Source organism: Mercurialis annua, linkage group LG7 (genome assembly GCF_937616625.2).
Source record: "Mercurialis annua linkage group LG7, ddMerAnnu1.2, whole genome shotgun sequence".
NCBI lineage: Eukaryota > Viridiplantae > Streptophyta > Magnoliopsida > Malpighiales > Euphorbiaceae > Mercurialis > Mercurialis annua.
In genome coordinates, this window is record NC_065576.1 from 36,481,431 (window position 1) to 36,493,349 (window position 11,919).

The following is an 11,919-nucleotide window of genomic DNA, read 5'->3' on the forward strand; positions in this document are numbered from 1 at the left end:
TTAGATTAATTGAAACTAATTAAATAAAATTTAAAGTTTTACTTTATTTTTTAGTCACAAAGGTGAAATTGACATAAAAATGCAAATTTTGAATTTATTTAACCACCTTATTCAAAAAAACAATTTTACTATTGTGCCAGATAGAAGGGTGTAGTGATCTTCTGTTCCAAGTTGAAAAAAAATTATCACATAAATTTAGTCTATCATATTATCCGTAAACTAAGCCACATAATAACACGTTATTAATATGTTACTCCCTCCGTCCCGTTTAAGAAGTGGCATATCCTATTTTTATTTGTCCCATCTAAGAAGGTCATATCGTGTTTTCTGTGCCAATTTATATCGAAATTCCACTTTTATCCCTTTAGTTATTTCAATATGTATTAAATGCAACTCAATTTACAATAAATCTATACTATTATTAGGAGTAACTACACTAATAAATAGGGGTAGACATGACAAAATAAAATATTATCTTATTTTATTAATTTTTATGCAAAATTCATTTGTTCCTTCTTAAACGGGACGGGGGGAGTATTATTATTGTAAGTTTGTTTGTTATATTTTTATACGTTTAAATAATAATATTATAATAATGTCATCATTTTAACAACGTATTATAATATAATAGGATTACTCAACAGACAATAGAGTAAAATAAATTTATCAAATAATTTTTGGAGTTTAAATAATGCATTAAATTATAATTTTTCTCAACGAAAAGAGCAAAGGTGCATTATGTGTCCGGCTTTTTCTTACCTTACATGTCGCCACATATCTCTTCACCCCTCCTTATCCTTTAAACGTACCACGCGTGACGCGTCCAACTGCCACTTTATCTCAAAATACCAGCAATTACTTTATCCAATAACGTTCCAGCGCGTGACACTCACAGAATTACAGCGATACGTCTCCATCATCCAATAAGGCTGCAACCCAACTTGCTCACCTTTACGCTAACCTATGCATTCCACGTGTCAACTCAACGCTTCTCCAGTATCTTACACAACTTATGGACACGTGTCCTAAAACCGTCAGGCTAATTTACAACGTAAAGGCTAAACTTGTCTGAAAACGACGGTGGAGATTTTAAGGGACCTCAAGATCTTCCAAACACGTGTCGTTTAGTACTGCCAGGGTGTCAGACAGGAAAGGGAGCCGAACACGTGTCGAATAGTCTGCTTTTCTTGAAGGTTCTCCACGTGGCAGCATTGTACGTGAACCGTAGAAACATTGTTATTAACAAAAATGAAAAACTGGTTTCCCGCTAAAACGAAAAAGGACAACTTTTAATTGGCGATTAATTAGGAATTAGTGGTGTAACCTTACTTAACGCTGTTAAATATCTGTTACGTGTCATTAACCGACTCTCTCCTCTTCTCCTGCTCTTACACGTGGCGTCTCTGCCCTCGTTTCTTTTTCACGTATAATAATGAAACCTGAAAATTCTGAACAGGAAAAAGAAAACGCAGAGCTTCGTGTTCATGCTGTTGAATTTTATTTGTAGTGCAATGGCGGAAAAAGAAGAGGAGAGGGAGGTAGAGCTAGAGCTAGGATTATCCATAGGAGGGAGTTACAGAAGGAAAAACGACAGCGTTTGTGATGAAACATCTACCAAACAGAATGGAAGTTGCGTAAGGTCAAGTTTTTTAATGGAAGAAATGACAAAGAAGGAGATGCATGCGTTGAGGAGACGAGAAGTGAAGAAAAAAAGAGAAGAAAAGCAGCAGCTAAAGAAAATCCGAAGCAGTGGTCAAAATATTAACGTTAACGATAATGGGATGTGGTTAATGGGCAAGGATAATCATTTCAGCTCAGACGAGCGGGAATGCAAGAAAATGAAGACGAATTTGAGCGTCGAGCAAAACGGCACCGTGGGCTCTGTTATACCGTTGCAGTACGGGTTGCCTGCTGCGGATGGGTTTGTGTATCCATGTGGGAATGGAAATGTAAATGTTGTACCTTGTTGGTTAACACCACGTGGGGAGGATGGGAATGTGGTTCCGGTGGTTGGCTATGGGTTTGTACCGTTTCAGGCTGGGTCGGTTATTCCGGGTTATAATGGGTATGATTCGGAGCAGAATGGTAATGGTGGCAGCGTTGATGGAGGAGATAGTACTAAAGGTGGGTCTAATAGATCTCCATTTTGTGGGTATTCTACGGGTTCGGATCATAGAAGCTCTTCTAACGAAGGTACCATATCTTTATTGTGTCTTCTTTTCTTTTCGACAAATTTGCTTGTTTGATGATTTTTAGCTATAATATTGGTAATCGAAGCAGGTTTAGGACATACAAAGTTTCATACATGCATATTGGTTCTCTTTTGATTTAAATGTTAAATACAATGTAATTTAATCTAACGAGCAAATCAGTTGAAAATGACACTCTAGTTAGCTACAATTGGGAATAAATCCTTTTTTTCTGTGTTATCTAACTATTCAGTTGGACTATTTGAAAATAAATTGAAGTTGTAGCGGATGCCTGAAAGAAAAGTGCTCATTTTAGATCGAATTTAGCCAACGTTGGAAAGTTACCTGCTCATTTTAGCCGTTAAAAAACTGGCAACCACATAAGAAAAATCGATCTAAAATGAGCGAATAACATCTTGTTTTTAGAAAAAATTAGTTGAATTACCAACATATTACAAATAAAATATCGGAAACTGTTTTGTTAAATGTGCATATATAGTTCATAACCACAATTTTTCTAACCCCTAGAGTTATCATTATCACTTCCCTAAATCGCTATGCCGCCAGACTTGGGACTATTGTGCTGATCTGGTTTTTGATCGTACAGTCTCTACCAATCTGAATGATGGTTATTAGTTTGCCTGAATTTGTCCAAGTATCAATTTCGCGTGAAATGTAAATGTACCACTTTGATATAATTACATCTGCTATTCAACTCATGAGCCTCTCCATGCAATTCTTGATCAATATTTGTATCTTGTTCCAGGTGGTGGCAGCAGTGACACCAGAAGCCGTTCAAGTCCCTCTATACCACAACTATCTCCACAGAATATTTTGATAGAAAATGACACCAAGCCTCCCTCTGATCACAGTGCTACATCTCATCTCACAAACTCTGGCCCGTCCGAAAAAACAATTTCGTCCTGTAACGATCGGTCGTCCCCAGCTGAACCGAAAGAAGAAGCTAAATCAGTAATAGAATCTGAAAATCAAACAACCTCCACCCCTCTCATGGAAAGTAAGGGAGACATGGGTAAGCCTCCCGAGCCTCAACCGCAGAATCATGCCGCGCCTCCATTGCCATTTATGCCATGCGTTTCAACAACCGGAAATGGTCCGAATGGGAAAACTGTAAACGGGTTTTTGTATAGATATACAAAATCAGAAGTGAGCATCATTTGTGTTTGCCATGGAAGCTCATTCTCACCGGCTGAGTTCGTGCAGCATGCTGGAGGCACAGATGTTTCACATCCTCTGAAGCATATTACTGTAATTCCTTCGGCTTTTTGACAAACTCATTTAGAAAAATTGATGAGTGTATATATACATTTTGACTTGCAAGAACTTCTCCTGCAAAATGGTGGGAAGGGACTCGGATCTTTTACTTAATTTTCAGTTGAAACTTCTCTAACTACATTAACAGACAGTGGATATTTGATACTTAGATGAAGCACTTTACAATTTTGATTTTATGTTCTTATCTCCAGTCAAGTTCAAGCATAAGTTCTATTTGATTTCGTGTTCTTTTTGTAACATTCAATGAACTTTGATTTCGTGTTCTTCTGGTGTCAATTCTGACCTAGGTAGCACGGAAATGGAAACTGGAAACGTACACGGAAAACAGCAATTTTAAAATATGAAGGACACGAAATGTGAAGAAAATCGTAATTATTAAAAATATAGGGATATTTATACAATTAATAATTTTTCATATATTTATATATAACTATATTTATATAAAGGGAATTATAAGAAAATTAATTTTATAATGAATATCTTTATGAATTTTCTTACAAATAATACATCATTTAAATATTAAAATATTACTTGTATACTCATATAAAAAAATTGTTCTCATAAAATATTCCAATAATTAATAATTAAATGTAACATCAAATTTGAAAATTAGATCTAGCAATTCTACCAAAAAAATAGATGTAGCTAAAGTATATTTCTTCAACATATCATTGCTATTTCCCTTCTCTCTATTATTGTAATTTGGATCGCCATTAAATAATTCTCCTTCTAATTTCGGCTCATCTGAGGAGAGATTAGCGAATTGAAGGATACTGATATCTTCCATACTTCTAAATTCATCGCCATCAACATCCCACATTTTGTCGTATCTTTGGCAAAAAAAAAAAACATCCCACATTTTTGTTTGCTCATCAAGATACTAAACAGAATTTCTTGACAAAACACGAAGATTGTTATGATAAAAACTAAATCTTCAGCACGCTTTGAATTTGATTTTTCTTCTGACTAAATGAATAAAAGAATAGGTACTCCAATTCTCCCGAACCCCGCTCCGCTCACAGCTATGTCCTTACGGAACCGCCTCAGAGCGTCATCCACTCTTTGGTTAACCGTTTTTTGGAATGTCAACCTAGAGCTTTCTCTTACACTCTGGTTCCACATCTCATATTCTTGAAATGACACCGCTGATTGGGCCACTGGTGGCTGGTGGAGTGGCGTATATGGGGCTGGTGGTATGTAGGTTTCCTTTACGATGGGCAGAGGCGGAGGTGTTTCTCTAGTTACTCGTGGTAAGGGAGGGCTTTCTTTGAATGTGGTTGGTGATAATTTTTTGTCGTTTACGTCATTCTGAGATCTAGTCACTAAAATTGATTTATAGATACAATCGTTTCCACAAATGGTACCAAATGATGGATCAGGAAATACGGCAATTGAGATTGATCTTCAATTGGTTTAGGGCAGATTAAAGTAGCCTGCAAAAGAGAGAAGTAAGATAGGAGAACTTGAACTTTGGGCTCAGAATTCGCTCCGATGCTTAAGTCAGTAAGGGTAGCTATGGTATTTTAAGCGAGTAATAAATGAACTATATCCAGAGAACGGTAAATAATAATGTTACTTCTTTTATAGGGCTTTTTGTGTTGCTTTCCTTTCTTTAACTATGTAAAATTTTTGTAATGTTCCATCGATTAGCTAGGGATGAAGAGTTCTCAACGTTTGTGGAAGAAATTAATTCAACGAATTTAATAATGTTTTAGCGCATATATCATTTGAATTATCACTCATTGGTAAATTAGTAATACCATGATTGTTTATTATAAGAAATTTGCTAAGTAATCAAATCAACTTACAAAATATATCGTATTTTTGTAATATATTGTAAATATTTTATTTTTAATTTGAAATATTTTTTTTTAAATTTGAACCCTTTATTAAATTATTAATCAATCATCGCTGATATAAATATTTTAATATAAAAATAAAAAGTAGATAAAACATATTCAGACAACACCGAGTTCTTATTAGAGATTAAATTGTAAAAAAGTAGAAATATTTTAAATTTAGAAATTGTTTTTTAATCAAAGATTGAATCTGAATTGAATTTAAAATAATAAAATATGAAACACATCTCATGATTTTAGTTTAATTTAACCCTTAAACCAATTTATATGTCTCTTTCAACATCACCAATTCCTAATGATTCTTCAATTCTCCTCTAAACAAACATATTAAGGAAAAAATTGGATTAAAACTTGTAATCATGAGGAGCAGGTAGTACCAAATTATTCATACACGTATAGGTCACTTTTATAAAACCCTCCTTATTCCTTGTCTCCAGCCCCTTTTTTCCATTCTCGCGCCTCTGAAGAAAAACCCTAGCAACCGCCATTTGCAAAGACGACGGAGGTGAGAGAAAGACGACGCTGCCGCTAAAAATAAACTTGCACTAAACTTTCACCTTCTTTCTCTCACCTCATTCTGTTTCCTCTTCTCCGTCGCCTCCGATCCAAAACCTAAGCTCAGGTTTTACTCTGTTTTTTTAATCTATTTCATAATGATCGCCTCACGCTTTAAATTTTGAGTTGAAATTTAAAGATTATGAGCTAAAACTCTTTTTGATCAGTGATTAGGGTTTTTGATTGTTATTAAGGTGATTTGTAGTGTCTAATCAATTGATTAGGGTTTATGGTTTGTTTTTTTTTAAGATTTCATAAGTGATGGCGACACCAGCTCCAGCACAAGATCAGTCTACCTTAGCTGCCGCTGAAGTTCCTGCTGAAGTTGTATGTTATAATTTTTTTTATTTTTTTTTTGATATTGTTTTGTTGCATATCTGTTTGCTTCTGGTGATTTTTGTTTAACCGTTTTTTTTAATGTGGTGGATTGCAGGTTGGTAATGCATTTGCTCAGCAATACTACCTCATTATGCATCAGTCGCCCGAGCTTGTTCACCGATTCTACCAGGATGTAAGCAAGCTTGGCCGTCCTGATGAGAGTGGCGTCATCACTACCACAACAACTATGCATGTGAGTTTTCCTTTGCTTACCTGCATGCCAAGTGTTAGGTGTTTGTGAATGCATAATTGTATGTCTTTTTTGGCTTTTGAAACTGTTTCCCTTAGAGGACTGATATGTAAAAATAAAGTGCTTATGATTCTTTTATGTTTCCTTTTAAAAACTGTTCCCGTTTCCATGGATTTATAAGTATGTTCTGCGGATTTAATTATATTGGTTGCTAGCAAACTATATGATTTTCTCATGATATTGAACATTCAAAGACCATTTGTTGCAGCAACTAGACTTAACATCAGGGATTATGTTGTGGATGTTTGTGAATTTGGCGGTTGAGTGCAATTTCTATTATATCAATGTTTCACTTGGATATAAGAATTCTTGTAGAAATGTTCAAGATGTTTTCAAAATGAGGACTGTGGAGATTAAACATGATTCATTTGAGTATGCGGTAGTGCTACCTATGCTGACTTTTTTCTCTTACAAGACAGGCCATAAATGAGAAGATACTTTCACTTGGTTATGGGGAATTTAGAGCTGAAATCAGTTCAATTGATTCACAAGAATCATATAATGGAGGAGTGCTTGTCCTTGTGACTGGTTATTTGACTAGAGATGACAATTTGCGTCAGAAATTTACTCAAAGTTTCTTCTTGGCGCCTCAAGACAAAGGCTATTTTGTTTTGAATGATGTATTCCGATATGTCGATGATGCAAAGCAGCATAATGGAAATGTTGAAGCTCCAATCCCTCCTGGCTATGGTAATGGGAATGCATTTTGCATCTTGAACATACATCTCTTTGTTGTCTTCGATGGTGAAGATGTTTGTTTAATGCAGACCCTTCGTACGTACAAGAAAATCAAGTTTCTGAGCAAACAGCTGTGCTATCTGAGGAAGCCATTGAGGAGGAAGTGTGTGATCCTTCTGAGATAGGGGATGGTTTGGTTGAAGAAGAGGAAATACCGGTGCCTGAAGTTGTTGATGAAATTCCAGATGATTTGGAGATGGTGGTTGATCCACAAATGGTGGCTGAATCTGATTTGAAACTTGAAGAGGTGCCAAAGAAGTCATATGCGTCCATTGTAAGTTGCCATTGTGCAATAAATTGAACTGCACGTTCTTTTATAAATTCATATTGGCATTAATTGCTCCATGTACAGAAATCTCATTGAGTAGGATTTATTTATTGGTCTTATTGCCCATATTTCCTTCATATCATTGTGTTTATTTTAATTGGTAGTTTGCTTCCAATTCTATTCTAGGTCAAAGTTATGAAGGAGAATGCGGCACCTTTTGCAAGCCCTTCGCCGTCTCCTCTAAAATCTGTGCCTAAGAGCCAAGAACAAGTCACTGTTGCAGCACCTCCTTTGGTGACACCTGAAATGCATGTGTCCACCTCAAATGCTTCTGAAAATGGCAATGTCCAGGAGAGTGAAGGTAATTGCTCAATTTTTTCTTTTCCTAGTAAATTTACTCTCTATAGTAAGATATGCTGCTTGTGCGTGGAATGAAATTTTTTCTCCTAAAACATGTATTTAACTATTAGATTTTTAATTTCAGGGTATGGTCCTTCCATCTATGTGAAAGGTCTACCCTTGGATGCTACACCTTCCCTCCTTGAGGACGAGTTTAAGAAGTTTGGACCTATTAGGTCTGGTGGTATTCAAGTTAAATGCCAAAAGGTGCAAAATTTATTCACTTACAAATATAATATACCATTATTGTATCTCCAGCTAATGCTTGTAACCAACCTAACAAACAGGGATTTTGCTTCGGATTTGTGGAGTTTGAAATGGCAAGTGCTGTGCAAAGTGCTATGGAGGTATGCCATACAAATTCTACTGTTTTTTGATTTTTGATTATTATCTTCAGGTGATTCTTTTGTAATACGTTTGAATCAATTGATATCATTAGTTTGTGTCATCAGCACAGAAAACATGAAAATTATTATACGACTTTTTTTTTATGCAGGCCTAAGTTCTCCAAATTTATCCACACAGCTTTTCCTTTAAATGGACTTTTGACTATGATTATGGTGTGAACAAGTTTATCTGTTGAATGCTGATATCATTTTCTATTGATAAATATGTTAATACTATTGAACTTTCATTTTGTCATTGTCAGAGAATTTATCCTACTTGGTTTATTATCTGTTTTACATGTTAAATATGGTAAAAGGTTCGTCACATTCTATTTCTGTGGTGGCCCTGTTGGAGAGACCTATTGTGATGTACTCAAGTTTGTAGATGTTGAACGTTTAAATATTGTGTCTGGTTGAGTCTTGATTTTCTGGTTGGCCAACTAGCATGATTGTGATCATCGTTTCTTTGCTGGCACATTCAACAATTTATAGCTAATTTATTGGGAATGTAGAAATAGTTTTAACCATAGTTGTTAAAAGCGCGCCTGAGGCGCGCCTAGGCGCTAGAAAAGCGCTAGGCGAGGGTGGTGCGCCTGAGAAATACCTCAGGCGACTACCTTGCTCCAGGCGCGCTCCGGGCGCGCTTAAGGCGCAAAGCGCATCAGCTTCAGGCGAGAGGCGAGCTTTTAACTTCTAAATCAAAAGAAAAAATTCAAAAATGAATGATTAAGAAGAAGAAGAATTCTGATAAGATGCGGCGCTAATGATGTTAAAGACTACCAAACCCTAGTTTGCTGATTTTTATAATTTTTAAGTTGACTAAATTACCCATAATATTGCTGCTTGGGTCAAGATGCCCATTCATGGGCCTATTCACCCTCTCTAAAGGCCCAATTCTCTCTATAGCTCCCAAATACGACAAATCTCTTTCTTTTTTCAGTTGATACTATTTTATTTTCTTCTCTCTCTCTCGCCCTTTCATTTCCAACAACTATTCTTTCTGTCATTTTCCTCTAATGTCTCAATCTGAGACCATAAAATAAAAGAAGATGAGTAACATGCATGTAACTCTTAATAAATATTTTTTTTTCCGTATATGCGCCTAAATTCACCCAGGCGTGCGCTTTTTTTGCGCCTAGCGCCTCAGGCGATTTCAGACCCTTTGCGCTTTGAGTGCGCCTTGCGCTTTAACAACTATGGTTTTAACCTGACATTTTCAATAAGACCTTCTCGATAAAGTATTTTAATAGTTTTTTTGTTTGGTTACGTCTAATGCGATCATGGAGGAAGAAGAATTATGGGTTTTAAGTTCCCTCCTGCTACATAAAATGTGTATGGCTTGCTGACAAGCTTAGTCAACGGGGATGGTTAAGTTTGTGATTGCAGTTGATTTATATCTGTTTTTAGCTGTGACTTTGGTTTTATTGTTGGCCATAAGTAATATTATCGCAAGTTATTCAGATGATAAGAAGCAGAGAAGGATTAAATAATGCATAGGTTTCTAGTTTGTACCACAGTAATAGCTGAAAATCATCACTTCCCTTTCCCTCTCCTGTTTCCATTTGGTTAAACGAGTGTAGGTATCTAACCCAATAACAATCTGAGTGATGGTTTTTCTCTCTTTCTCTCATTCAGTTAAGTGCAGGTCAACTGCAACTTGTTTTGTACTTTATTTTTTTTGTTCTCTTGATCTTCCACTCAACGTTGTGTGTATTTAAATTTGTTGTTTGAGGCACATTTGTTTTGTGTTTCAGGCTTCTCCTGTTATGATTCATGGATGCCGGGTTGTTGTCGAGGAAAAAAGATCTACTTCGCGAGGTAAGTTGGGTTTTGTTGCTCAAGCTTTAGGAGAACAAGGAGTAATTATGAGTAAATTATCCCACACATCCATTGTGCTGTCATTTTTACAATAATCTGACATAATGTGTGAAATGTGAAATACCCAATCCTTAAAAATGTCAACATTCCACTCATCCTCTTTTCTTCGTGCTGCATTTTTTTTGTCAAGCAAGGATATGTAACTTACTAACTTGTGACCGTTAAACTGGAAAATACGCATAGCTCAGTTTTGAGACTGGTCTACCAGTATTAGTTTACTGCCTTTATTTCTTTTGATTGTGGAAATGATTCTTCATCTGCAGGGAATCATAGGGGACGGTTTTCATCTGGATCAGGAGCCGGTTACAGAAACGACGGAGTGAGAGGACGTGGAAATTTTGGAGGGGGCAGAGCCTATGGGCGGGGTGATTTTGGTAACAGGACAGAGTATGGAAATAGGAATGGCAACCGTGGTGGGTTTTCAAACCGTGGAGGTGATGGATATAATAGGAGGCCTGATAAGATGGGGAACAATGGTAGCCGTGCAAACCGTGCTGGTGGGCTGGGTCTTAATGCTGCAGCTAAGGTTACAGCACCTCAGGTATCTGCTACAGCTTGAAGATGTATGAAGATGGTTTGAAAGTGATTAAAGATAGTTTTGTGTTGATTAGTGTAGTGATTTATCAGAGTGGTTTTACTAGCATTAGGAGATAATATACTTCTACAGGTGAGGAAGGTTCCCGAGATTATTGCCAAGGGCTTTCTTCCCCAGTCCCATTTTCCTCCATAATGAGTAGAGACTGTGCCTTCATTTTAGCCTGATCTTCATTATGAAAATATTATATGGGCGTTTTTGCTCTTTTACAGTTTAATTATGTTCCTAATCGTATGCTTTGGATAATTATTTTTTTCTGCTGCCTACACTGCGTTAGTGTGGCTCTGATTTCTTTTTTTAAGATTCGCTTGCTGCCATTATATTGATATTGTTGATGGTTAAATTCTAAGTTCTCATTTATAAGTTGGTGGTAACAGCATTTTAGTTAGGTAGTTAATTTTTTGATTCTTAAACGCAACTTTAAAGCCTGTAATGTCTCTCTGAATGGGGTAATTTTCATCCACAGTATCCCGACTTTCTTTTTTCTCTCGGCAAAGTCCTCAAACTTCAATTCATAATCATATTTTTTTTATTTTTCTTCTTTTTCACTAAAATTCTTAAATTTGGATTTGTTATAAAGAGATCTTTGATATTTCATTACATTTTTACATAAATCTTTTTTCTTTATATTTTAGAGGAAATTATACCATTTACAAAAAAAAAAATTATAAAACTACATGTTGACTTTTGTCATTTACAAATCTTAATAATATTTACAAAAGTACAAAAAATAAAAAATAATATCAAACATATGGTGTATACTGTGGGTATAATGTTAGTATACTAATAAACTAACATTATATCAACATTATATCAACATTATACCAAAATTATACCAACATTATACATACTGAGATTTTATTAATATTAAATAAAAATTTACCAAAATTACATCAAATCGTATACTAAAAATTAAATCAATAATATACAAAAATTATACCAACAGTATACCAAGAGTGTACACATCAAAATATATTGAAATTTTATTATTACATCAACATTACACCACATCGCATACTAAATATTAACCTAACAATATACTAAAATTATAACGACAATATACAAATTCTCTAGTTCATTACCAACTATAGTGAAAAATACATATAAAAAAAATATACATGTTATCAA

General features: G+C 35.4%; 2 protein-coding genes across 2 annotated transcripts; both read left to right on the forward strand.

The window, feature by feature from the left end:
• Positions 1 to 1,379: 1,379 nt before the first annotated feature.
• LOC126654941 (uncharacterized) lies at positions 1,380 to 3,661 on the forward strand. The gene is made up of 2 exons (XM_050348944.2): positions 1,380 to 2,193; positions 2,956 to 3,661. The coding sequence occupies exons 1-2, from the start codon at positions 1,485 to 1,487 to the stop codon at positions 3,477 to 3,479; spliced, it is 1,233 nt and encodes a 410-aa protein (XP_050204901.1). The 5' UTR covers positions 1,380 to 1,484; the 3' UTR covers positions 3,480 to 3,661.
• A 2,105-nt stretch (positions 3,662 to 5,766) lies between these two features.
• Positions 5,767 to 11,037, forward strand: LOC126655535 (nuclear transport factor 2). Its single transcript, XM_050349757.2, has 10 exons — positions 5,767 to 5,966; positions 6,149 to 6,226; positions 6,333 to 6,470; positions 6,947 to 7,217; positions 7,295 to 7,539; positions 7,720 to 7,894; positions 8,018 to 8,139; positions 8,220 to 8,279; positions 10,073 to 10,136; positions 10,460 to 11,037. Exons 2-10 carry the CDS (start codon positions 6,161 to 6,163, stop codon positions 10,753 to 10,755), a joined length of 1,437 nt encoding a protein of 478 aa, XP_050205714.1. The 5' UTR covers positions 5,767 to 5,966; positions 6,149 to 6,160; the 3' UTR covers positions 10,756 to 11,037.
• Positions 11,038 to 11,919: the final 882 nt, after the last annotated feature.